General features: G+C 38.1%; 1 protein-coding gene across 1 annotated transcript in view; it reads left to right on the top strand.

The window, feature by feature from the left end:
- Window positions 1–26,977, top strand: part of COG5 (component of oligomeric golgi complex 5) — a 272,387-nt gene that overhangs the window by 8,569 nt on the left and 236,841 nt on the right. The window contains exons 3-6 of the mRNA XM_061165241.1: window positions 1,177–1,234; window positions 7,217–7,271; window positions 7,371–7,440; window positions 23,308–23,428. Of these exons, the coding sequence (XP_061021224.1) occupies window positions 1,177–1,234; window positions 7,217–7,271; window positions 7,371–7,440; window positions 23,308–23,428 (304 nt within the window). The remainder of the gene's footprint in view (window positions 1–1,176; window positions 1,235–7,216; window positions 7,272–7,370; window positions 7,441–23,307; window positions 23,429–26,977) is intronic.

The raw sequence follows: 26,977 nt of genomic DNA, 5'->3' as shown, positions 1-26,977 counted from the left end.
GCTCAGGGGCCTGCAAGCACCTGCTATTAACTCCCATGTCCCTGCTGAAGTTCAGCTTCTGGGTGCTTGAACTCTGGTAACTGGACTATGGAATGATGAATAGGGCTATCTCGGCTGTCTCTAAAGCCTCAGGTCTCTGGATCTGGCTTACTAGCTGAAACATTAACGGGAAAATAGCTTTCCTCTTCTGTCTTCTAAATCTCTTGAAAATTCATCCAGTTGATTGCAGGGGAGACTATCACAGTGTAGTTTTAGGTTTTTCAAACTTTCTGCAGCATCACAAGGGACAAAAAATAGAGAATTAGAAGAAAATCATTGTGTCAGGATGGATGCATTAATCACCATGTCAGTGGACTGGGGAAAATTGAGAAGTCTTCTAGGTAAGAGACATAGGAGACCAAAAGTAATAGTTATGTGATAGAGGAAATTGCTAGAATGACAGTGACATCTGGCACTGGACAGAGTGGAGGATTTAGGGTTCCAGTGAATGAATCTTTGCCATTGAGGAGCTTCAGTTTATAGATTAGACATGAAACTTCTTATGCATTGTAATAAAGGCTTCCTGGATTATTCTAAAGATTTGCTTGATATCTTGATGTTTCTAGGATTCTCTTGCATGTAGCCTTTAATTCCTAACTTTTTTTTTTTTGACATAGCATTTCACACTGCCCTAATATTCTTAAAAATAGCAGCCTTCCATAGGAAAGAGGGTTTGCTGTGACATGGGGAAGCTGGAAACAGAGAGATGTTCAGGGAGGTGCTGATTCTGTTTTATCTTTGCAAATTAGGATGCGGTTGTGATGATGCTGGTTAAGTTCAAGAGCTAAAAGAACCTGCTGTTTGAAAACACTCTTTAAAAGGAAAACATGTATTACTTAGTGTGGCGAGAATTAGCAGGTTTTTGTTGTTCAGTTTTGGCACATCTTCCTTCTGCGCATCCTATTAGGAAAACATGGGGCTAATGAAAAGACTTCTTTGGCACCATGTTGAGCTTTAAGCATGTTTATGTTCCTGCCAATCAGACATCTCAAACACACCTTTTTTACTTGTATTTTTTTCTTTTGTATTAGCATTTTCCCCCCTTTCCATATAGAGAGAGACCTTCAGTTCTACATTGTGGTTACAAATTTAAATACCTAATACTTACAGTGCTGATTATTCATTCTTGATTTTCAGGTCGTTGCAAGACATGAAGATTTATTGGCACAAGCAACTGGAATTGAGTCTTTGGAAGGTATGTTTCCATTAACTGTTATACTTTATTTAGAGCTCGCCTAGGGCTTGGTAACTTTTCTTGTGAAGGATCTGAAAGTAAATTATTTGAGACTTTGCCGGCCATATTGTCTCTGTTACAACTTGTAAACTCTGCTGTTACAGAGTGAAACCAACCGAGTAATATGTAAATGAATGTGTGTGGCTGTGTTCCAACAAAACTTTAGTAACACTTTGAGGTTTTATTAGCATGTGTTTCCAACATTTTGTGACCAGGTGGACTGTAGCTTGTAAGGCTGCTCTGTCCATAGGATTCTCCAGGCAAGAATATTAGAGTGGGTTGCCATGCCCTCCTCCAGGGCATCTTCCTAACCCAGCGATTGAACCTGTCTCTCACGTCTCCTGCATTGGCAAGCAGGCTCTCTGACCTTTGAGCTAAATTCTCTGGATTTAAATCATTGCTTAGCCTCCTACTAGATGTGTGAGTTTGGACAAGTTACTTTCTGTGCCTGTTTTATCCATGAAGGAGTGTTCATATGTACTAATATGGTGCTAATTTGAGTTAACAAAATGCTTAGAACAATTCCTAGTGCATATTTAGTGCTTTTATAACTGAGTTAATGAAAACAAGCAGAGAATTCCAGTGGTTAGAGATTAAGACTTTGCAGTTTCACTGCTGAGGGTGCAGGTTCAATCCCTGGTCAGGGAACTAAGATTCGGCAAGTCACATTGTGGGGCTGAAACCACTGCCCCCCACCCCCCCAGACAAAGTCAGCTCCACCAAAGTAGTGGAAATAGGCTTCAATTCTTTCGTTATGTTTGACTTCTTTGAAATGCCTTTCAAAAATGAAAGTATAGTAGAATAATGCATTGGATTTTTATTGTGAATTCTTCTGTTTTTGTTTGACTACTTTTTTTTTTGTGAGGTTGTTTGACCACTTCTTTTATGAATTTTTCATTCTGTTAAACTACATCTCATAAATATGAAATGCTAATACTGTATTTTCCATCACCACCTGTGTTGTGATTACATCATTAATCACTGCACATCAAAAGAAAGCTAAATGATTTTTCCCTTTGTTGGTTGAATTCTTGAGGAAGAAGGATATTGCCTTCTGTGAGGCAATATTCTTTAATGCTTCCCCAGTATTTTTTACACACACTCATAGGTATTATTCTCAGCATGTACACTGTTTCTGACGCATCCTGATGAAGAACATAGTATTTTAAAAATAATCGTTTGTGTGTTACTTGAATATTTAGTATAGATACTAGACTATGGGAAAATTAAGAGGCTCTAGGTACTGACTTACTATTGGAAATTAATTTTTTTAATCTCATAGTGTTTTATAAGTTTCTGGAAGCAAGAAACAATACCTTGTTTTTAATGGTAATTTTTGTAAATAAATGATAAATGATTTTTTTCCTTTATAAAAACTATAGGGATGTTGTGGTAGTATGTTGATTTTGAGTGTAAATATGTGTAAATAAATCATCACAACAAAAATACTTCTTACTGTGGTTTTCGTATATATGCTTAGTTCTTTTTATTTTTTTTAATTGGCTGCCTCATGCAGCTTGTGCGATCTTAGTTTCCCAACCAGGAATTGAACCCTGGGCTACGGCAGTGAAAGTGCTGAATTCTAATTGTCATGGTCTGTGCATGGATTGGGAGATAATTTTCAGACATGAGGCAAAATGAGAGAATAGAATTTATTACAGTGGGAGACACTTAGAACAGCAGGCCAGCTCAAGGGTGAGCTGATGGCTTTTGTGTGCTAGTAACCAATTTTATAGCCTCACGACCAGGTTCTTAGTGGGGGCATTAGGTGATTGTTTAGGGTGCTATAGGGAGGTTTGCAGAGTCGGACATGACTGAGTACAGCACAGGGTGGCTGTTTTTTTTTAATCTAATATGGGGTCAGGGAACTGGAGCTGGCTGGTTTAGATGGGTGGAGGCTCTTGACAACAATTGCTGTGGGGCTCGGTCAGTTCCGGAGATGACCTTGGTACAAGGCTCCACATTTGTGACCTTGGTCAAAGGCTTTACACCAGTGACTTTGGTATAGAGCTCCACAGTAACCACTGGACTGCCAGGCAATTCCCTATATGTGTTAAGTTCTGTAGTGTGCTGATTTTCCCTGAATGCTTTTCAGTGATTGCAACATTTAAAATATGCTATTTGACTGAGTTAGAATGATTATCTGTTAGATGAGAGTATACAGTACAAAGGCTGACTTCTGTAAATTCCTATGATAATCTAAAAGTATTCTCCAGATTATTTGAACATAAGAAGTCAAGGTTTGAATCAGTATTTATTTTAGCATGATGTGTATTTCTAAGCATATTAAAATTTTTGAGATGTGTGTTATATATTTGAAAAAGAGTATTGTCCCAGCTATTTACTTCATCTGCTTTTTCTCCTATATATTTAAAATTTTGTGCTATATTATTCATTTGGAGGTATATTTATTTAGCCTATTTTATTAAAATTTACATTCTCGTAGAAACTTAACAACGTGGTTGAGCAACTACACTCCAATAAAATTAAAAAAGAAAACATTCAGTAAAATCTACTGTGCTTTATCTCCTAAAATGAAATAAAATTTACTCTCTCTGTTCTATTCATTTATTCATTTAAATTTTAATTGAGAATTTGCTAGATTCCAGGCATGTGTAACCTTATAAAAAATCCCTGTTGCTATGGAGGTATGTTTAATTGTGCATTCATGTGTGCCTGTCATTCACTTAGTTGTCTCCAACTCTTGTGACCCCTTGGACTGTAGCCCACCAGGCTCCTCTGTCCTTGGGATTTTCCCTGCAAGAATACTGGCGCAGGTTGCCATTTCCTCCTCCAGGGGATCTTCCTGACCCAGGGGTTGAACCCACATCTCCTGCATTGGCAGGAGGCTTCTTTACAACTGAGCCACCCAGAAATCCCAATTAAGCCTAGTTAATTAAAAAGAGATTGCTTAATTTATTAATTTATTTGCTTACTCAGTAATTGAGAAATTGTTAGATACAATTTCTGTGAACAAAAGCTGTGAACAAAAGCCAAAGTCACTGTTCATGTTATATTTATGTTCTAGGTAGGAAATTAGACCAAAAAAATACGTTAGTAGGAAACTTCAGGTATTTGTAAGTTCTAAAAGAAAATAAAATAGACGACGAGACAGAAGGGGGAGTCCCTTACTAGCTAGGATGAGCAGGGGATGTCTCTTTGAGAAGATGACATTTGAGCTGAGATCTGAGTGATAAGAAAGAGCTACCACATGACTCTCTGGGGAGAAGAGTGTGGTAAGCTGAGGGACCAACAAATGGAATTAGTGTGGCATGTTTGAAGGAAAGAAAGAAAAGTCTAGTACTATTAAGAGTTTAGTGAATGAGGCAAAGAAATTGTAGATGAGGTTCTTGGAAAGGAATTTTGATTTTCATTCTAAATGCAATGGTAAGCCATTGGAGGATTTTAATTAGAGATATGTGATTAATGCTCTAAAATGTTTTTTTTTTTTTTTTTTTGGTAGTGGTTTTTGCCATACATTGACATGAATCAGTCATGGATTTATATGTGTTCCCCATCCTGATCCCCGCTCCCACCTCCCTCCCCATCTGGTGGTTCTATAGGAAGGCAAGAGTAGAATCTGGGGTTCCCATTTAAAAGTTATTAGAGTAATAATAGTTGATGGTGCCTTGAATTAGAGTGGTGGACATAAAGAGAGAGAAGTGGATGGTATAAGACGGGAATGGAGTTGATAGGATTTGTTGATGGGAAATTAAAGGTCTGAGGGAAAAAAACTCACCAAGAGTGATTCCTAAAATTTTAGTCTGAAAAATTGGATAGATGATGGTATAAGTAACTTGAGATGAGTTAGACTGGAGAGGATCCTGCTTTGGTCGGGGCAGATGTTATCGTGAGTGTCTTAAATTTGTCATGAGAAAGTTCTGAACTAAAGAGTTGTGGTGTGTGTATGTGTGTGTATAGTTAGGCAGATATAAAGAAAATATGGATACATGTACATATGTGTATATCTCAAATCAGTATTTTATTGAATAGATTGAGATTTTATTCAGACCCCGTGTTTTAAATACTAAGAGAGACTCTGGATGGAGAAGAGAAGATGACTGAGGATCACCTCTGGGAGTAGTCCAGCATTTAGAGATCTAATGGAGAAGGAGTAGGAGCAACTATTGTGATCCGAAGGAACCCAGGGGGTGTAATGATTTGGAAGGTTAGAGTAAAACATGTGTTAGGGAGGGAGTGGTTCAACGTGAAATGAATTTTTGAGAGTTTGAACAGGATTAAGACAGAATTGATAATAGAAATTGGCACCTTGGAGATTTCTGGTGACCTTGACAAGGTCTGTTTTACTGGAATATGTGTGAAAGCTCTCACGAGTGGGTTGTGGGTTGAAAACATGTAAGGAAGTAATGATAACTAGGAAGGCCAGTACAGTTTTGGAGATTTCAGGTCAGTGAACCATAAAGCCAGCAGAAAAGCATAATCTCTGGGTCCAGAAAGGATTCTATTGAACTGAGCCAAATTAAAACATATTTGTATGCTGATAGGAATGTTAATTAACCTTAAAATTACCTCATCTAATATGTGACAACATTCTATACTTAAATTTATTTATAGAATGCTGTGTTTTAAAACTACAACTATGTCAGTTGAATATAGAAACTGAGTTTTAAAGAATGGAGTTCAAAATAATTAGATCTGTAATAGTGGAAAACCCATTTTTAGGCATATAAATAGTCAAATTTAAGATCCGTCTTCCTGAAAATAGTTCTACAATTTTATAAATGGTTCTTCATCATGTTGTGTAAACAGAGAGTAAAGGCAATAATATACTTGCTCTCTGTATATATTATTTCTCTATCATTGGTGATCAGAGAGAGTATACCAGGAGCAGAGTACATCACCCAAATTGTTCAGGGCCTTGGAGATCAAGCTGTGGACTTTAGTTTTAACCTAGGAATGAAGGGGAGACTGTGGATAGATTTTAGCAAATGAGTGTTAAGATATAATTTACACTTCTAAAGATCACTCAGGCTTTTTTTTGTGTGTGGTTATAATACAGTGCACATTAACAACGGGTTTCCCTGGTAGCTCAGCTTGTAGAGAATCTGCCTGCAATGCAGGAGACCACCATTCGATTCCTGGGTCAAGAAGATCTCTTGGAGAAGGGATATGCTACCCAATCCAGTATTCTTGGGCTTCCCTGGTGGCTCAGCTGATAAAGAATCTGCCTGTAATGCAGGAGACCTGAGTTCGATCCCTGGATTGGGAAGATCCCCTGGTCAGAAGGAAACAGATACCCACTCCAGTATTCTTGCCTGGAGGATCCCCATAAACAGAGGAACCTGGCAGGCTACAGTCCATTGGGTCATGAAGAGTCTGACATGACTGAGTGATTTTCATTTTTACTTTTCACACACATTAACATGGAATTTACCCCTTTAATCATATTAATGCTAATTCAGTGCTATTAATACGTATCACTATCCAGTTCCAGACTTTTTTCATCACTTGGAAACCTTGTAACCATTAAGTAGTCACTCCCCATTCCTTGCGGTGGTGCTAGTGGTAAAGAACCTGTCTGCCAATGCAGGAGACACAGAGACTTGGGTTCGATCACTGGGTCGGGAAAATCCCCTGGAGGAGAGCATGGAAACCCACTCCAGTATTCTTGCCTGGAGAGATCCCATGTTCAGAAGAGCCCTCTGGGCTACGGTCCATACGACTGTAAAGAGCTGGACATGACTGAAGCGACTTAGTGTGTGTGCACCCTATTCCTTGTAAGACCTCTTTAGTGAAGGAAGATTTTGAGTAGGGGAAGACTAGTTAGAGGTTTTTGAATAGTCTAGGTAAAAGATATGGTTCGATTATGATGATAGCAGAAAAAAATGGAAAATTTTTTCAATTTTTTCCTTTTAACTTAACTTTTTACCCAACTTGAAACCCTTGTAAATTTAAGTAATGTAAGCTATTATGTTTTCCTAGGTGTCCTTCAGATGATGCAGACAAGAATTGGGGCTTTACAGGGAGCCGTTGATAGGTACTGTTGTTCATTCTGTAAATAAGTGAAATGGAAAGATTTTTATCCATTGATATTTTGAAGATGATTTTCTCTCTCGTCTTTTTGTTTTTCCTTTAGGATGAAAGCAAAAATTGTTGAGCCATACAATAAAATAGTAGCCCGTACTGCTCAACTAGCAAGACTTCAGGTAGGTCCTCATTTGTCATTTCTTTGTAATTTTAGTTCATTTTTTCTTTATAAGGGGATAGATTTCAAGAGAATGAATTCTGAGGAAGCAAGAGAATATGAGAGAAAAAGAAAATATTCCAGTGCTTTAAAAGAAGATGTTCAATTTAAAAAGTAAAAATCAAAACTACTATTCAAGTGAATTATTTTCACTCTTATTATTATAGTATATAATCATTTTACTAACTTTTTAGAATTCAAAATTATTTCTCTTGATAGAGAACAGGAAGAAACCTTTTTTTTTTTTTTTTTTAAGAAACCTAACTTTTATCCTTACAGTTTTCTGTGGTCAAATGTAAATAACCTAGTAATTTAACTTCTATAATAGATGGTTGCTGTTCAGTCACTAAGTCCTGTTGATTCTTTTAATCCATGGACTGCAGCACGCCAGGCTTCCCTGGTTCTTCACTATCTCCCGGAGTTTGCTCAATAACTCACATCCATCAAATCAGTGATGCCACCCAACCATCTCATCCTCAGTCATCCCCTTCTCTTGCATCAACGTCTTTTCCAGTGAGTTGGCTCTTTGCATCATGTGGCCAAAGTACTGGAGCTTCAGCTTCAGCATCAGTCCTTCCAGTGAATATTCAGGGTTGATTTTCTTTAGGATTGACTGGTTTGATGTCTTTGGAGTCCAAGGAACTCTCAAGTCTTCTCAATTACCACAATTTGAAAGCATCATTTCTTCAGCACTCAGCCTTCTTTATGGTCCAACTTTCACATCCATACGACTATTGGAAAAACCATAGCTTTTGTCTATACAGATCTTTGTTGGCAAAGTGATATCTCTGCTTTCTAATACACTGTGTAGGTTTGTCATGCTTCTCTTTCAAGGGAAGCAAGTGTCTTTTCATTTCCTGGCTTCTGTCACCATCTGCAGTGGTTTCGGAGCCCAGTCACTGTTTCCACTTTTTCCCCATCTATTTGCCATGAAGTGATGGGCCTCGATGCTGTGATCTTAGTTTTTTGAATGTTGAGTTTTAAGCCATTTTTGAACTTTTCTGTTTCACCCTCATCAGGAGGCTCTTTAGTTCCTCTTTGCTTTCTGCCATTAAAGTGGTATCATCTTCTTATCTGAGGTTGTTGATGTTTTTCCCAATAATTTTGATTTCAGTTTGTGATTCATCCAGCCCAGCATTTCACATGATGTACTCTGCATAGAAATTAAATAAGCAGGGTGGCAGTATCAGCCTTGACATACTTCTTTCCCAATTTTGAACCAGTCCATTGTTCCATGTCCGGTTCTGTTTCTTTTTGCCCTGCGTACAGGTTTCTCAGGAAGCAAGTAAGGTGGTCTGGTATTTCCATCTCTTTAAAAATTTTCCACAGTTTGTTGTGATCCACACAGTCAAAGGCTTTCACATATAATAGATATTTCATTTTTTTTTATATTTCAGTATTTTAAAGAATTAATTTTTTTGGTTGTGCTGGGTTTTTGTTGCTGCACATAGGCTTTCTTTAGTTGCTGTGAGTGAAGAACACTCTTTGTCTCGGTGTATGGGCTTCTCATCGCAGTGGCTTCCTTTGTTGTGGAGCACAGGCTGTAGGTGGATGGGCTTCAGAAGTTGCAGCACGCGGCTTCAGTAGTTACGATGCTCAGGCTTAGTAACTCCACGGCATGTGGAGTCTTCCTGGACCAGAGACCCAACCTATGTCACCTTCATTGACAAGTGGATTCTTATATACTGTGCCATCAGGGAATTCCTACTTCAGTATTTTATTCTTTGCTGTTTTTGGGTCAGTTTTTGTCACTTGACCTTTCTTCTTGTTATGGGTTTTGTTTTGATGCTTTTTTATGTTTTTTTATGCTTCTTTGCATGCTTGATATTTTTTTATTTTATAGTGGAAAGGTGTGTTTTGTGTTCAGGGGTCCTGGAGTTTAAAAATTTCCTGATGTAGTGTTGGACTCATTCTTGTTCATAGTTAAGTTCCTTGAAATTAGTTTGATCTTTTTGAGGATTGGTTTTAAATCTTTGTTACTGTGGGTTCAGAGTGTCTTTAGCCTAGGGAGAGTTTCAGTTCAGTTCAGTTGCTCAGTCTGTCCAACTCTTTGCGACCCCATGAACTGCAGCATGCCAGGCTTCCCTGTCCATCACCAACTCCCAGAGTTACCCAAACTCATGTTCATTGAGTTGACGATGCCATCCAACCATCTCATCCTCTGTCGTCCCCGTCTCCTGCCTTCAATCCCTCCCAGCATCAGGGTCTTTTCCAATGAGTCAGCTCTTCACATCAGGTGGCCAAAATATTGGAGTTTCAGCTTCAACACCAGTCCTTCCAATGAACATCTAGGACTAATTTCCTTTAGGATGGACTGGTTGGATCCCCTTGCAGTCCAAGGGACTTTGAAGAGTCTTTTCCAGTACCATAGTTCAAAAGCATCAGTTCTTCTGCGCTCAGCTTTCTTTATAGTCCTACTCTCACATCTGTACATGACCACTGGAAAAATCATAGCCTTGACTAGATGGACTTTTGTTGACAAACTAATGTCTCTGCTTTTTAATATACTGTTTAGGTTGGTCTTAACTTTCTTTCCAAGGAGTAAGCATCTTTTAATTTCATGGCTGCAGTCACCATCCGCCGTGATTTTGGAGCCCCCCAAAATAAAGTCTTCCATTGTTTCCCCATCTATTTGCCATGAAATGATGGGACTGGATCACTAAGATCATTTGCCATGATCTTAGTTTTCTGAATGTTGAGCTTTAAGCCAACTTTTTCACTCTCCTCTTTCATCAAGAGGCTCTTTAGTTCTTCTTCACTTTCTGCCATAAGGGTGGTGTCATCTGCATATCTGAGGTTATTGATATTTCTACCGGCAATCTTGATTCCAGCCTGTGCTTCCTCCAGCTCAGCATTTCTCATGATGTACTCTGCATATAAGTTAAATAGCAAGGTGACAATATATAGCCTTGACATACTCCTTTTCCTATTTGGAACCAGTCTGTTGTTCCATGTCCAGTTCTAACTGGTGCTTCCTGACCTGCATACAGGTTTCTCAAGAGGCAGGTCAGGTGGTCTGGTATTCCCATGTCTTGAAGAATTTTCCGTAGTTTGTTGTGCCACACAGTCAAAGGCTTTGGCGTAGTCAATAAAGCAGAAGTAAATGTTTTTCTGGAACTCTCTTGCTTTTTTGATCATCCAACAGATGTTGGCAATTTGATCTCTCGTTCTGCTGCCTTTGCTAAATCCAGCTTGGACATCTGGAAGTTCATGGTTCATGTACTGTTGAAGCCTGGCTTGGAGAATTTTGTGCATTGTTTGGTTAGCGTGTGAGATGAGTGCAATTCTGCGGTAGTTTGAACATTCTTTGTCATTGCCTTTCTTTGGGATTGGAATGAAAACTGACCATTTCCAGTCCTATGGCCACTGCTGAGTTTTCCAAATTTGCTGGCATATTGAGTGCAGCACTTTCACAGCTTCATCTTTTAGGATTTGAAATAGCTCAACTGGCATTCCATCACCTCCACTAGCCTAGTTTGTAGTGATGCTTTCTAAGGCCCACTTGACTTCACATTGCAGTATGTCTGGCTCTAGGTGAGTGATCACACCATCATTGTTATGTGGGTCATGAAGATCTTTTTGTATAATTCTTCTGTGTATTGTTGCTGCCTCTTCTAAACATCTTCTGCTTCTGTTAGGTCCATACCATTACTGTTCTTTATTGTGCCCATCTTTGCAGGAAATGTTCCCTTGGTATCTCTAATTTTCTTGAAGAGATCTCTAGTCTTTCCCACTCTGTTGTTTTCCTTTATTTCTTTGCATTGATCACTGAGGAAGGTGTTCTTATCTCTCCTTGTTCTTTGGAATTCTGCATTCAAATGGGTATATCTTTCCTTTTCTCCTTTGCCTTTAGCTTCTCTTCTTTTCTCAGCTTTTTGTAGGCCTCCTCAGACAACCACTTTGCCTTTTTGCATTTCTTTCTTGGGGCTGGTCTTCATCACTGCCTCCTGTACCATGTCACGAACTTCTGTCCATAGTTCTTCAGGCTCTCTATCAAATCTAATTCCTTGAATCTATTTGTCACTTCCCCTGTATAATAGTAAGGAATTTGATTTAGATCATACCTGAATGGTCTAGTGGTTTTCCCACATCCACGTTATAGTATGTGTCAATACTTCTTTCATTTTTGTGACCAAATAATCCATTGTATGGATACGGCACATTTTTGTTTATCCATTTATTTTACTTATGTATCAGTTGATATTTGGGTTGTTTCCTTTTATTGGCTATTATGAGTAAGAATTCTTAGGAACATTTGTGTTTAAGTTTTTGTATGTACATTTTTTTAAATTGGGTATGTATCTGAGATATGCTAGGTCATATGCTAACTCTATGTTTATTATTTTGATGTATCAAATCACATACATATGCCTAAACAGTATTATGTGTGCTCGTTGCTCAGTTATGTCTGACTGTTTGCAGCCCTATGGTCTGTGGCCTGCTAGGCTCGTCTGTCCATGGAATTTTCCAGGCAAGAGTACTAGTGCAGGTTGCCATTTCCTTCTCCGGGGGATTCTCCCAACCCAGGGATTGAACCTGGGTCTCTTGCATCTCCTGCATTGGCAGGTGGATTCTCTACCACTATGCCTTATATGTCAATTATATCTCAATATAAAAGAGAACATTTTGGGAGTGCCAAAGTGTTTTCCAAGGAAGCTGTACCATTTTGCATTCCTGTCAGCTCTGTGTGAGGGTTTCAATTTTTTCCTTTCCTGCCAATACTTGTTTTCTTTTTAATATAGCCATCCTACCAGTTATGAAATAGTATCTCATTATTTTGATACAAATTTTCCAAGTGACTGGTGATACTGAGCATCTTTTATTGTGCCTGTTGGTCACTGTGTATCTTCTCTGGAGACATGTCTTTTCAAATCTTTTGGTCCCTTTTAAGTTATTTTTCTGTTTCCTTCCTTCCTCCCTCCCTTCCTTGTTACTTTCTATAGGTGTCATATATAACTCAATTCTGTTCTGGCTTCCAGTTTAGTTGTTGAGAAACTGTCATTTTGACCTGGTCTTTTGAAGGTAATCTGTAGATTTCCTCTGGTTTGTTTTAGGGATCTTTCACTTTAGCACAGTGTTTGATGCGTGTGTGTGCTAAGTTGCTTCAGTCCTGTCTTACCCTTTGCGACCCCATGCACTGTAGTCCGCCAGGCTCCTCTGTCCTTGGTATTCTCCAGGCAAGAATACTGGTGTGGGTTGCCATTTCTTCCTCCAGGAGATCTTCCTGATGCAGGAGTCAAACCTGAATTTCTTATGTCTCCTACAGTGGCAGACGGGTTCTTTACCACTGGTGCCTCCTGGGAAGCGGTAAAATAGTGTTATGTACCATATTAAATGGTTACGAAATGCAGCATCATGCACTTTGTTTCCCCTCTTTGTTTAGTACAGTCTTTTGACAGTAAGTTTTAAGAATCTCATTTTTGCTACCTCACTTGGTATTCATGATAAAAAAATTTTTTTTCAAATTTATGTGGGACTTGATGAAAAATTTCAAGTATTCTAATTCAATAATTGTGTTTAGAAGTTACATATCTCATCACTTTATGGGTGAATAAAAACTTAGGTTCTGAAAGTTACTTGCCGAAGTTCATATAGCTAATATGCAGCAGTGTTCAGACTGAGACTGAGTTTCTTTCGTTAAATTTGGTATTCTGTGATTTTGATTGTATGGAATATGTAAAAAAGTAGAAAGTATGACTCCTGGTTTTCAGACACTTGCTTGTAGGTAGAAAAGTTAAAATCAAATCTAGGTTCGTAAAGCATGGATGAAGAGCACTGGACTAGGCGTCATGAGACCTGACTACACTCTTCATCCTTCTAGCTTCATGGTCATGAACAAACTTTAGTATTTTTTTGTTTGTAGCTTTGAGATACAATTGACATATAATGTGTACGTTTCAGATACACAGTGTGATAATTTGGTAGATGTGTATATTGTAAAATGATTACCACAACAAGGTTAGAATACACATTTCACTTTGCATAACTACTGTATTTGCTGTGCTGTTCTTGGTGGTGTGTTATCTTTATACAGTGAGAGTTTGGGCTGGAGCTGTGAATTCTCTTCCAGCTCTAAAATGCTGTGATTCTGTGACACTGATAGTTTCTTTTATGAATACTTTTATTCTTATGGTTATGTTAGTGTGAGGTCAGGATTATTTGTATTTAAAATAAACACTTTTTATATTTATTAGCGTTATTTTCTATACTCTTATTGTAAAAAATATGCTACTGTATAGCAGCAACTGAGTTGAGTATCTGGTAAATTTATCATAAAGGAAGAAAGAGAAGAAGGGAGAAAAAGAAAAGAAAAATATGCCAGGTACATTTTGATATCTTTATTTCTAGTATTTAATTTTTCCTAAATTGACTCCTACCCTAGGATGAGTCTTACCTGTAAGAGGGATGCTCATCATGGAAATTCAAACTGCTTTGAAGTCCAAGGGCTCTTTGGAATTTTATTTATGTTTTAACCATTTTTATTCTGTTTACTTTGTCTAGACATTTCCATTTTAAATTTTGGAGAAACTTTAGTGTTCCTGTTTAATCTTTTTATTCTTTGAGCTCTTAATTCATTTAAATGCATGTGATATAAGAAGAAGAAAGAAATAGCTCTGAACTTGTTTTTGCCTTGAACATAATATCACTATGCTGTACCCTCAATTAGAAGAAAGTACTTCTACCTTTAATTTTTTTTTGCTTTTTATCCCCACTTCACTCTTTCCAGAAGGCTTTTTCTTTCTCTGAGCAGAAGCTTCTGACTTCATCTATATACATGAAAACATGAGTTGAATTTAATTATCACCCCAAGAATCATCTCTATCTTAGCTCTTTTTAGTAACGTTGTTTGCTTATGAACTGCCTCAGAGTTTTTCAGAAAGGAAAATTTAAGAGCTCATTATCCCTTACATAGACTATATAAGCTTTTTTAACTTTTATGTTATATAAGAAAATGAGTTTTTAAACTTTCAAATCTTATGTTTTTAACACTTTTAATCACATGTTTTGAAAAATACAACAGCTTTATTGGGGTATAATTCACATTTGTGCATATAAGTTTTTTTATCTTTTTAATTTTTTTCACTTTTTATCATTTTACTTTTTAAGTCACATATATTAGCTTTCCAATTTAAGGTTTTTAATTTAGTTTTTTGAGTTTGAAATTATATAAGTAAGAAAGTTTGAGAAAATGTTGGTATGGAGGAGGAGAAAAGGGTTCATAAAACCTTTTCTCTTTTTATGTTCATGTTTTTTACATGTATGTGGTTTTCACCATATACTTTTATAGGATTCTTTTTAGTTTTCAATTGATAATGATGTCAAATAATTTTACCTGCATTGTTCTGTGTTTTGATGATTTAGTTAACTGGCTTTATAAATAATTATCCACTAAACAAGTAATATACCAGAAACGAAGGAAGGAAGGAAGGAAGAGGGACGATAACAACAGCAGCGTAAGACGCCAGTGTCTCTAAACACTTTGAAAGCACTGAGAGTAGGCAGGATAGCAAAACGGGAGAACCGCTGCTGGGGGGCGTCACGCTGGGCTCGTTTGGGAGCTAGCATTCAAGGGGCACAGCAGCTTGTCTGTGCTCTGGGAGAGCCACTCCGTTGAGAGTCCAGTCGTTGTGAGACCATCATGGTGTGAGATGGCACATGCTGGTGGTGGGGAGATAGGGCAGAGAAGCGCTGAGGCACCGACGGGGGAGGCAAGCCTTGTGGTTAGCAGGGGGTAGCAGAGTGAGTAATCCTGGGGATACCACACGAAGCACATGAGCCCTGCCTGAATTCCTGACTCACAGAGTTGTGGGGAAGAACAAATCGTTTTAAACCACTATGTTTTGGGCTGGTTTCTTATGCAGCAAAAGATAATGGATTTAATAGCTGAACTGATTTATAGAGATTGCCGTCCTCATAGAATCCAGGGACTTTTGCTCCTATAACCTTTTATTAGGACTCAGATAGATGATATACTTGAGACAATCAAAATGACTAGAGAAGCTTCAAAGTAAAAACTAGCAATGACAGTAAGAAAGAGGCTTAAATGGGGGATATAAAGTAGTATGTAATGGCTGTATGTTGCTTTTAAAAAATATTTATTTGTTTATTTTTGGCTGCATTGGGTCTTGTGGCACGTGAGATGTCTCCTTGCGGTGCGCAGGCTTCATTCTAGTTGAGGTGAGCAGGCTCAGGAGTTGTGGTGCATGGGCCTAGTTGCCCTGCAGCATGTGGAATCTTAGTTCTCCTAACAGGGATCGAACTGCCATCCCCCATGCTGAAAGGCAGACTCCAAACCACTAGACCTCCAAGGAAGTCCCTGGGTGTATGTTTTGACAAATAAAATTCAACTGTAAGACATCGTGGGGAGAGTATGTGGGGAACAGTTTTTTTAAACTTTCTTCAGTCATATTTTTATTTGTAGTTTCAATTTAGAGTTCAGGTAATGTTTGTATCATGCAGCAAAGCAAATGAATAATTATACATATTTTGTTATCTCTGATATCTCTGGAGCCAGGAGTCTCTGTGGAAGAAATAATTTACAGATGTAATTTAGAAGATTAAGTAAATACTCTGTGTTTCTATTTAAGTGGAAGTATCAGTGTAAACTCATGAGATGTTCTAATTTTATCTTAAAATAGTGTACACATCATATGTGTATATTTTTGTATATATGTATAATGTTAATCTGGGACTGTTTTATGTGTATCGTGGAATCAAGCAAATGAATATTTATGTGGTATTTTAATTTCAACATTTCCTAACTATGTCTACTCCGAAGTCTCAGAAATGAGCAGATCTGGTTCCCCCAACATGGTCTTCAAATGCTGCTGACTTCTAAAGGATATCAGGGCTTCTTTGATAAATCTTTGATTCCAGATCTGGGACATGCAATATACATTATAATATTTTTATACCTGTATATCCCGAGGAAACTATCAATAACCACTAAGTAGAGTCATCACCAAAGGATTCAGGAGCCACCTTGAGTAGGCGCTAGGCTGACCAGCCGTGTCAGTTTTAACACTGCAATACCTGTATCCCAGGAAACCTCTCAGTCTCAGACAGGTCATAGAAGCGATCAGCCTCAGGGGCTCCCAGGGCCAAAACTGGGACATGGTGAGTACCTGTAAGGATAAGAGCTACAGTGACTTCACATCTTTTTATTATCTTTAAATCTATGAGTTCATAATGATATCCAAAACAGTGAACTTATTTGTTCATCTTTTGTGGCTATTAGGAAGATAAACTGTTGATATACCAATGGAAGGAACCCAGTGATAATTCTTACTTTTCTGTATGAACAATACCACTGGATAAACTAATATAGATGAGGTAAAGCTTCTTCTAATAGAGACATTTTATATGCTAGAAGATAAAGACAAAATGATAAAACTGGAGTAACACCATTTTGCAGTCATAATTATTACTATTATTTTTTTTATAAATTGAAGTATAGTTGCTTTATACTGCTGTCAGTTTCTGCCGTACAGCAAAGTGACAGCCATACATATACTTGGTGGTGGGGGTTTATTCGCTAAATTGTGTCTGACTCTTTGCAACCCCCTGGACTGTAACCCCCCAGGCTCCTCTGTTGGTGGGATTTTCCATGCAAGAAAACTGGAGTGAGTTGCCATTTCCTTCTTCAGGGGACTTTTCTGACCCAGGGGTTGAACCCGCATCTCCTGTGTCTCCTAGTGTACCCCTCCTCTTTTGGATTGCCTTCCCATTTAGGCCTCACAGGGCTCTGAGGAGAGTTCCCTGTGCCGGACAGTAGGTTCTCAGTAGTGATCTGCTAGTAGTGTGTGCGTGTGTCACTCCTAACTTCCCAACTCATCCCACCCCCTCTTTTACCCTTTGGTATCAATACATGTGTTCTCTATATCTGTTGTCTGTTGTAAATTATGTTTTAATGGATTTTGATGTTGAGTATCTGTGTTGCTACCAGCAGTAATGAATAAATTTGCCCAGAATACTAACCTGAATCTGATGAAGCGGCTTACATCCAACCACTAATGTTTAGGGAATATAGAAGATACAGGGAGTTGTTAAACTAGAAGACAGTAATCAACTAAACCCAGTCTGTGGGAAACTGTATAGGACAGATGATCCAAGCTATTTAGCAGATTGCAAAGGAAAAAAGATGCTAAGGGAATCTATATAGATTTAAAAAGAGCCAAATTAAACTATAGCATTTAGGTATATACACTTCAGTGATGAAGCTATAAATGAAAATAAGGACATGATTACCACAAAAGCCAGAATGATGTCTCTCTTGGGCTGGGGGAAGTAGGGAGGTTGGATGGAGGATGTCATGACTAGAATGCAAAAGTAGGAAGTCAAGAGATACCTGGAGTAACAGGCAAGTTGGGCCTTGGAGTACAAAATGAAGCGGGGCAAAGGTTAGCAGTTTTGAAAGAGAATGCATTGATCATAGCAAACACCCTCTTCCAAAAACACAGGAGACGATTCTATATAGGGACATCACCAGAATGGTCAATATGGAAATCAGATTGATTATGTTCTTTGCAGCGGAGATGGAGAAGCTCTATACAGTCAGCAAAAACAAGACTGGGAGCTGACTATGGCTCAGATTATGAACTCCTTATTGCAAAATTCGTATTTAAATTGAAGAAAGTAGGGAAAACCACTAAGTCATTCAGGTATGACCGAAATCAAATCCCTTAGGATTATATAGTGGAAGTGACAAATAGATTCAAGGGATTAGATCTGGTAGACAGAGTGTCTGAAAAACTAGGAGGTTCATAACATTGTACAGGAGGTGGTGATCAAAACCATTCTCAAGAAAAAGAAATGCAAAAAGGCAGAATGGTTATATGAGGAGGCCTTACAAATAGCTGAGAAAAGAGAAGTGAAAGGCAAAGGAGAAAAGGAAAGATACACCCATCTGAATGCACAGTTACAAAGAATAGCAAGGAGAGATAAGGAAGCCTTCCTAAGTGATCAATGCAAAGAAATAGAGGAAAACAATAGAATGGGAAAGACTAAGTAATGTTTTCGAGAAAATTAGAGATATCAAGGGAACATTTAATGCAAAGATGGGCACAATAAAGGACAGAAACAGTATGGACCTAACAGAAGCAGAAGATATTAAGAGGTAGCAAGAATACACAGAAGAACTATACAAAAAAGATCTTAATGATCCAGATAACCACGATGGTGTGATCACTCACCTAGAGCCAGACATCTTTTGGAGTGCAAAGTCAAGTGAGTCTTAGAAAACATCACTATGAACAAAGCTAGTGGAGGTGATGAAATTCCAGCTGAGCTATTTCAAATCCTGAAAGATGATGCTGTGAAAGTGCTGCTCTCAAAATGTCAGCAAGTTTGGAAAACTCAGCAGTGGCCACAGGACTGGAAAAGGTCAGTTTGATTCTAGTCCCAAAGAAGAGCAGTGCCAAAGAATGTTCAGACTACAGCATCAGTTCAATTCAGTTCATTCGCTCAGTTGTGTCCGACTCTTTGCGACCCCATGAATCGCAGCACGCCAGGCCTCCCTGTCCATCACCAGCGCCTGGAGTTTACTCCAACTCATGTCCATCGAGTCGGTGATGCCATCCAGCCATCTCATCCTCTGTCGTCCCCTTCTCCTCCTGCCCCCAATCTCTCCCAACATCAGGGTCTTTTCCAGTGAGTCACTCTTCGCATGAGGTGGCCAAAGACTACAGCATAGTTGCACTCATCTCACATGCTAGCAAAGTAATGCTCAAAGTTCTCCAAGCTGGGCTTCAGCAGTATGTGAACTGAGCACTCCCAGATGTTCAGGCTGGATTTAGAAAAGGCAGAGGAACCAGAGTTTAAGTTGCCAGCATCCATCGGATCATAGAAAAAGCAACAGAGTTCCAGAAAAACATCTGCTTCATTGACTACACCACAGCCTTTGACTCTGTGGATCACAACAAACTGTGGAAAATTCTTCAAGAGATGGGAATACCAGACCACCTGACCTGCCTCGTGCAAAACCTGTATGCAGGTCAAGAAGCAACAGTTAGAACCAGACATGGAACAATAGACTGGTTCCAAATTGGGAAAGGCATACGTCAAGGCTGTGTATTATCACCCTGCTTATTTAACTTATATGCAGAGTACATGATGTGAAATGCTGGGCTGGATGAAGCTCAAGCTAGAATTAAGAATGCTGGGAGAAATGTCAGTAATGTAGATGATACCATCCTTATGGCAGAACGTGAAGAGGAGCTAAGGAACCTCCAGGTGAAAATGAAAGAGGAGAGTGAAAAAGCTGGTGTAAAACTCAGCATTGAAAAAAATAAGAAAATGGCATCTGGTCCCATCACTTCATGGTGAATAGATGGGGAAACAATGGAAACAGTGACAGACTTTATTTTCTTGGGTGCCAAAATAACTGCAGAATGTGACTGCATTCATGAAATTAAGAGACGCTTGCTCCTTGGAAGAAAAGCTATGAGAAACTTAGCATATTAAAAAGCAGAGACATTACTTTGCCAACAAAGGTCCATATAGTCAAAGCTGTGGTTTTTCTAGTAGTCACATATGGATGTGGAGCAACCAACTCCAGTACTCTTGCCTGGAAAATCCCATGGACGGAGGAGTCTGGTAGGCTGCAGTCCATGGAGTCGCTAAGAGTCGGACATGACTGAGCGACTTCACTCTTACTTTTCACTTTTCTGCATTGGAGAAGGAAATGGCAACCTACTCCACTGTTCTTCCCTGGAGAATCCCAGGGATGGGGGAGCCTCCTGGGCTGCCGTCTGTGGGGTCGCACAGAGTTGGACATGACTGAAGCTACTTAGCAGCAGCAGCATGTATGGACGTGAGTTTGGACCTTAAAAAAATCTGAGCACCAAAGAATTTATGCTTTTGAACTGTGGTGTTGGAGAATACTCTTGAGAGTCCCTTGGACTGCAAGGAGATCAAACCAGTCCATCCTAAAGGAAATCAACCTTGAATATTTGATGGAAGAACTGGTACTGAATCTGAAGCTCCAATACTTTGACTACCTGATGCAAAGAACTGACTCATTTGAAAAGACCCTGATTCTGGGAAAGATTGAAGGAAGGAGGAGAAGGGGACGACAGAGGACAAGATGGTGGATGGCATCACCGACTCAATGGACATGAGTTCTAGCAAACTCTGGGAGACCGTGAAGGACAGGGAAGCCTGGCGTGTTGCAGTCAATGGGGTCGCCAAGAGTCAGACCTGGCCAAGCAACTGAGCAGCAGCAGCAACCACATGGAGGGCTTATGTAGTGGCAGAGCACGTTTTGTTTCCTGATCCACATGGTAGTTCCAAGTGGATTTATTTAATTTCTGTATGTATTATATCTAAATATATTTTTAAATACTGTTTTTTTTAAAGAACAGTTTAGATTCATAGCAAAATTGAGAGGAAGATATAGATTTCCCATGTATCCCTTGCCCCCACACAGGCATAGCCTCCCTGTTAGTCAACATGTATCACCAGAGTGGCACATTTGTTAAAAAATGATGAACTTACATTGACACATCGTTATGAAAGTCCATAGTCCTCTCAGTATATATTCTATGGCTTTGGCAAAATACATAAGGACATATATCCATCACTATGGGGCTTCCCTGGTGGCTTGGTGGTTAAGAATCTGCCTGCAGTGCACAAGCTGCTGGAGATGTGAGTTCGATCCCCTGAGTCGGGAAGATCCCCTGGAGGAAGGTGTGGCAACCCATTCCAATATTCTTACCTGGAGAATCGCATGGACAGAGGAGCCTGGTGGGCTACAGTCCATAGGGTTGCAAAGAGTCAGACACAACTAAAATGACATAGCACACATCCATCTTTATATAGTATTTTCAGTGCCCTCAAAATCCTCTATACTTTGACTCTTTATTCTCCCAACTCCTGGCAACGGCTCATCTTTTTAACTGTCTCCATAGTTGTGTCTTTTCTCAAGAGTCATATAGTTGGAATCATATAATATATAGCCTTTTCAGATTGACTCCTTCCCTTAGTAAAATGCATTCAGGATTCCTCTGTGTCTTTTTCTGTCTTGATAGATCATTTCTTGGCAATGCTGAATAATTGTTTGTATTATGTTTGCTGATAAAAGTATGAAATAAAAAATAAAGAAGAAAAGGAAATTGATTGGAGTGAAAGCAACTATATTAGGAAATGGTGCGAGTTGGTGCCTTATAGATTATCTAAGATGTGATGACTGAGGATTTTATTAAATGCTGTTGAATTCAACATAATCTGTTAGTAGAGAGCCACTGAAATTTATTAAAAGGGGGGCTAAAGTGCTGAAAACTGTTTCTAAGACGATAAAGCCAGCAAGATGGATTTCAGCAGGAGATTGAAAAGCTACCCAGGAGACCACAGTGTTAAGATAAAAGTGGTAAAGATTTGGATTAGGGTGATGCTTTTGGGAATAGAGGTAAAATAACTATTGTATTATGCAACAAAAGAATAATCAGTAAGACTTGGTGACAGATTAAGTATGGTTAAACAGAAAAGCATTAGAAATAAGCTCAAAGCTTTCATGTTTGAGGGCATATCCTTTATTGGTTTAGGTATTATGGAATTCTGGAAGGACAGTTCATGCTGATTAGGCTAAAATAAGATCTGGTATTTCTCCTCATGATGTGTTTAGAATCTTAAAAGAGGAATGATTGCTTGGGATTTTACATTCCAAATAGTACATCTAAAAGTAGAATTCTGACAAGCAAGAAAGTGATAATAGTGGTTGTTTTTGGTGACTACATAGTTGAGACATAGAAATATGATGGTGACTTTTTATCTTCTGATCTTTTGAATTTTGAATTATATGCTTCCATGACCTATTCAGAAAATAAATCAAATTTAACTAAAAGATTAAGATGCCTAAATCTTCCAGTTTTCGGGGGGGGGGGGTTTCTTGACATTATTTTATTATTTTAAGTATTTCAGACTGTTGTTACTCAGAAAAGCAGTCAGGTAAACATGTTTAGTATTTGGCTGCTTTGATTTACATATGTTTGTAAACACATATTTGATTGTACATTTGTGTATGTTATACGTGCACAAGTGGGGCTGTGTGTGGCTCTAAGGTGTATGTGTGTTTCATTCAGAAAAAATGTTTATAGTTGACGCCTCAGGGACCCTGTCTTCCTAGGGCTTTTAATTATTATTGCCACCAGTTAGGATTTTCCTCCTTAGATGGGAGATGTTGTTGCTTCATCCAGCTTCAGGATCATGCAAAGATGGCTGTGATGTAGCAACATAGACTGTCTCTTTTTTTTTTTTATTGTCACCACTGAAGCTGAAGGTAATTACATATATGTTACTCCATCAATCTCCTTTCTTGTCATTCTCCCCTGGCAGTCACCCTGGATTACCTCTGTCTAGAAATACATGAGTCATTATTTCATGTCGTAGTCTTTTGGATAGGTAAAGACCCAGGATTGGATGTAATAACAGAAAAGGGAATAGAAGGTGACATACAAATGATAGGTTTGTTTTTAAAATAGCTTTCTCTTTTACATTTAGTCATTAATGATAAATTAGGAAGAATCAATTAAGGGCATGCTTATTCTTCAAGGTCTAGTAAGTCTGCTCCCCTAGGGATGTAGGAACAATAAACTAAGGAACAGTAAGGGACAGTAGTGGGAAGCTAAGCAGCCCTAGCCCAGTGGTTGTCGACCTTGGCTATACACTGGGTCTGCATAAGGATATTAAAAAAAAACAAAAAAACTGATTCTGCTTTAATTGGTCAGAGCTCTGTCTTGCCTGGACATTGAATCTCTAGCATCTGGAAAGATTAAACAGATTCACATAGTCATAAAATTTCATGGATTGACTTTACTTACTTAACATTTCACAGGTTGCCTGTGATTTGCTTCGGAGAATCATTCGCATCTTATATCTCAGTAAGAGACTCCAAGGACAGCTGCAGGGGGGAAGTAGAGAGATAACAAAAGCTGCTCAGAGTCTCAATGAACTTGGTAAGTCCTCTTGTTCTTTGGTTCACTGGTTGAAGGATATTTGTGTTTCCAGTTTTTGGTGATTATAAATTTAAGCCACTTTAACATTTGTGTATAGGTCTTATGCGAACTTAAGTTTTCATTCCCTAGGGGGAAATGTTCAGGAGAAGTGCTGTTTTTTAGGTCACGAGTCTCATGTTGATACGGTGCTTAGAACATCTTTTGAATTCGTTTCTCATTCATCATTCCTTTCTCAAATATTTAGAGCAGCCTTTTGACATTTGAGGGTTTAACAGTCACAGCTTTGACTATTAACAAGTTGCAAGGTCCATGATGAAGGAGTTCATAATTTTTTAGGCAAAATTTTGAATATCTTCTAAGTACACAAAGAACCACCTAACACCTGCATTTTTATGAGGCTTTGTGACTTTCTTGTTTTCATTGGGTACCCAGTAATTTTTCTGAAGTGGATGTGTTTAGTGGAACTTGTACCATTTTAGGTTCAGAAAGTCCTTGATTACATCCATCTCAAATATCAAGAGTCTCCTTACTCTCAGTAATGTGTTTTGAAAGTAGTTGTGCCAAAAGAATATCAGAAAGATGTGCATTTTATGTTCTTTTTGAATTTTCCTATCTTTGATATTTCAATTATGTAGTCATACTGTAATGCTTGTTGCTTGTTTTTGATTATAGAAAGGTAATATCCTTCACAAATCATTCTTCAACAGCATTTCAGTTTATAATGCTCAAATACATTGCTTAGACACATCATTGGGAATATATTGAACTTGTAATTTAGTATGCTTGGAATATATTACATAAAAAGTTAATTTTTAAGCAGTGAGAAATACTTCAGGGTTTTTTCACAATATGTGCTAAATATAAAAGTGTAAAAAATCCTAGTATCAGCTGTTATTTTTTGCTTTGTCACATTTAATTTCTGTGCTCCAAAAAATAAACTGTAGGGTGATAGAGTCATTAAAAAGCAAACACACATTATTCTGAGACTTATTATATATATCATCACTGACTCTCTTCTATAATAAAAAATTGCTAGATTTTGATTTTGATTATCATCTCTTCTAGAAACAACATATGCTGTGAGGCAAATGGTGATGTCTTCTTTTTTCTTCATTAAGGCACAGTTATTCATCATAATGTTCTAAGTTGGTACAGTGCAGAGTATAAGCTCATTATCTTTCCAATGAAGCTTTGGCTTTACCCAAAGTTTTATAAATGTTAAATGATGACGAGTTGTTGAGAAAGTGTAGTAAATGGTAGAGGTATCTCAAAGTGGATTGTATTAATTTAAATATTTAAAGCTTTGCAGATTATGTGCTATTCAAAAATTTCAGAGGCATCACGTCTTCATCATTCACCACTGTAGTTTATTCTTGGACAGTCCTAGCATTGATAATAAGGAGAGTCAAGAGGGAGATAAAGTTTCTACATTTGGTGTTAATGTTTTAATAATGTTAATAATTTAGTAATCACTGTTACAGGTACACATGTACACTATAAATGACATTTCTATGATTGGAACTTCTGTGAAATTATGTTTATATTTGTATGGTTCTGGTTCTCATTAGAAAGAATACAGTGATAAACAGTAGCAGGTACTTGAAATTAACTTAAAACTAGTCTCTCAAATTTGAAATGTCTTAAGGCTTGAAATGTAGTGATCAGATGAAATACATTGTCATCTGGAAATTAATTATATTCTGAGGGACTGGGGGGAATGTCAGTGACTGCTAATGGGTGCCACTCTTTGGGTTGGTGAAAATGTTCTGGAATTAAATACTGGTGATTGTTGTGCTTTCTGTCACTACAAAAAGCCACTGAATTGTATGCTTCAAAAGGTTGAATTTTATGCTGTGTGAATTATATATCAATTTAAAGTTATTTATCAATTAAAAAGTCTATTCTGGGACCTAGCATGCTGGCATATTTTCTTTTTTTAAAAATTGAGGTCTAAGTGATATACAGTAAACTGCAGCATATTGAAAATTTACGTATTGGCAAGTTGTGACATGAAGCCATCAATATTAAGATAGTGAACATGACTATCTCCCTCAAAGTTTCCTTATGCCCCTTGATAATATCTTCTCGTGCATTTATGGATCTGCTTTCTATGGAATCAGATAGTTTGTGTGTGGGTTGTTTTTTTTTTTTTTTTGACTTTTTTCAGTCAGCTTAATTATCTTGATTCATCTGTGTTGTGTGTATCAATAGCTTGTTCTGTTTTATTGCTAAGTAGTTTTCCATTATTATGGATATTCCACAGTTGGTTTATTCATTCACCTGTAGATTTATATTTGAGTTGTTCCTAATTTTTGGTTATTACAAATCAGACTATTATAAACATTCATATAAAGGTGTTTTTATAGACATTTGCTTTCATTTCTCTTTGATAAAAAATATAGATCTGGAACAACCAGATCATATACTAAGTGTATATGATCTGAAATTGCCCAGGTATTCCACCCAAAGTTGATGAAAACTGCACTTTCTCTACATCCTTGGTAACACTTGTTATAGTCAGTCATCTTCATATTAGCCATTCTAATAGGTATGTAGTAGTATCTTGCTTGGAGAAGGCAATGGCACCCCACTCCAGTACTCTTGCCTGGAAAATCCCATGGATGGAGGAGCCTGGTAGGCTGCATTCCATGGGATCTCGAAGAGTCGGACTCGACTGAGTGACTTCACTTTCACTTTTCACTTTACTGCATTGGAGAAGGAAATGGCAACCCACTCCAGTGTTCTTCCCTGGAGACTCCCAGGGACGGCGGAGCCTGGTGGGCTGCCGTCTATGGGGTCGCACAGAGTCGGATACAACTGAAGCGACTTAGCAGCAGCAGCAGCAGCATCTTGCTTTGAGTTCACAAGAAGTTAGTAGAACTAATAAACGAATCTAGCAGGATTTCAGGATATATCATCAATATATAAAAATTACTTTTATTTCTATGTAATAGTATTAACAAGCAATTGGAAATTGAAGTTAAAAAATACCACTCAGTGCTGGGAAAACTGGTCAACCACTTGTAAAAGAATGAAACTAGAACACTTTCTAACACCATACACAAAAATAAACTCAAAATGGATTAAAGATCTAAATGTAAGACCAGAAACTATAAAACTCCTAGAGGAGAACATAGGCAAAACACTCTCCGACATAAATCACAGCAAGATCCTCTATGACCCACCTCCCAGAATATTGGAAATAAAAGCAAAACTAAACAAATGGGACCTAATGAAACTTAAAAGCTTTTGCACTACAAAGGAAACTATAAGTAAGGTGAAAAGACAGCCCTCAGATTGGGAGAAAATAATAGCAAATGAAGAAACAGACAAAGGATTAATCTCAAAAATATACAGGCAACTCCTGCAGCTCAATTCCAGAAAAATAAATGACCCAATCAAAAAATGGGCCAAAGAACTAAACAGACATTTCTCCAAAGAAGACATACAGATGGCTAACAAACACATGAAAAGATGCTCAACATCACTCATTATCAGAAAAATGCAAATCAAAACCACAATGAGGTACCATTACACGCCAGTCAGGAT

Source organism: Dama dama, chromosome 18 (genome assembly GCF_033118175.1).
Source record: "Dama dama isolate Ldn47 chromosome 18, ASM3311817v1, whole genome shotgun sequence".
Taxonomy (NCBI): domain Eukaryota; kingdom Metazoa; phylum Chordata; class Mammalia; order Artiodactyla; family Cervidae; genus Dama; species Dama dama.
This window is presented reverse-complemented; position numbering and strand designations above follow the sequence as displayed.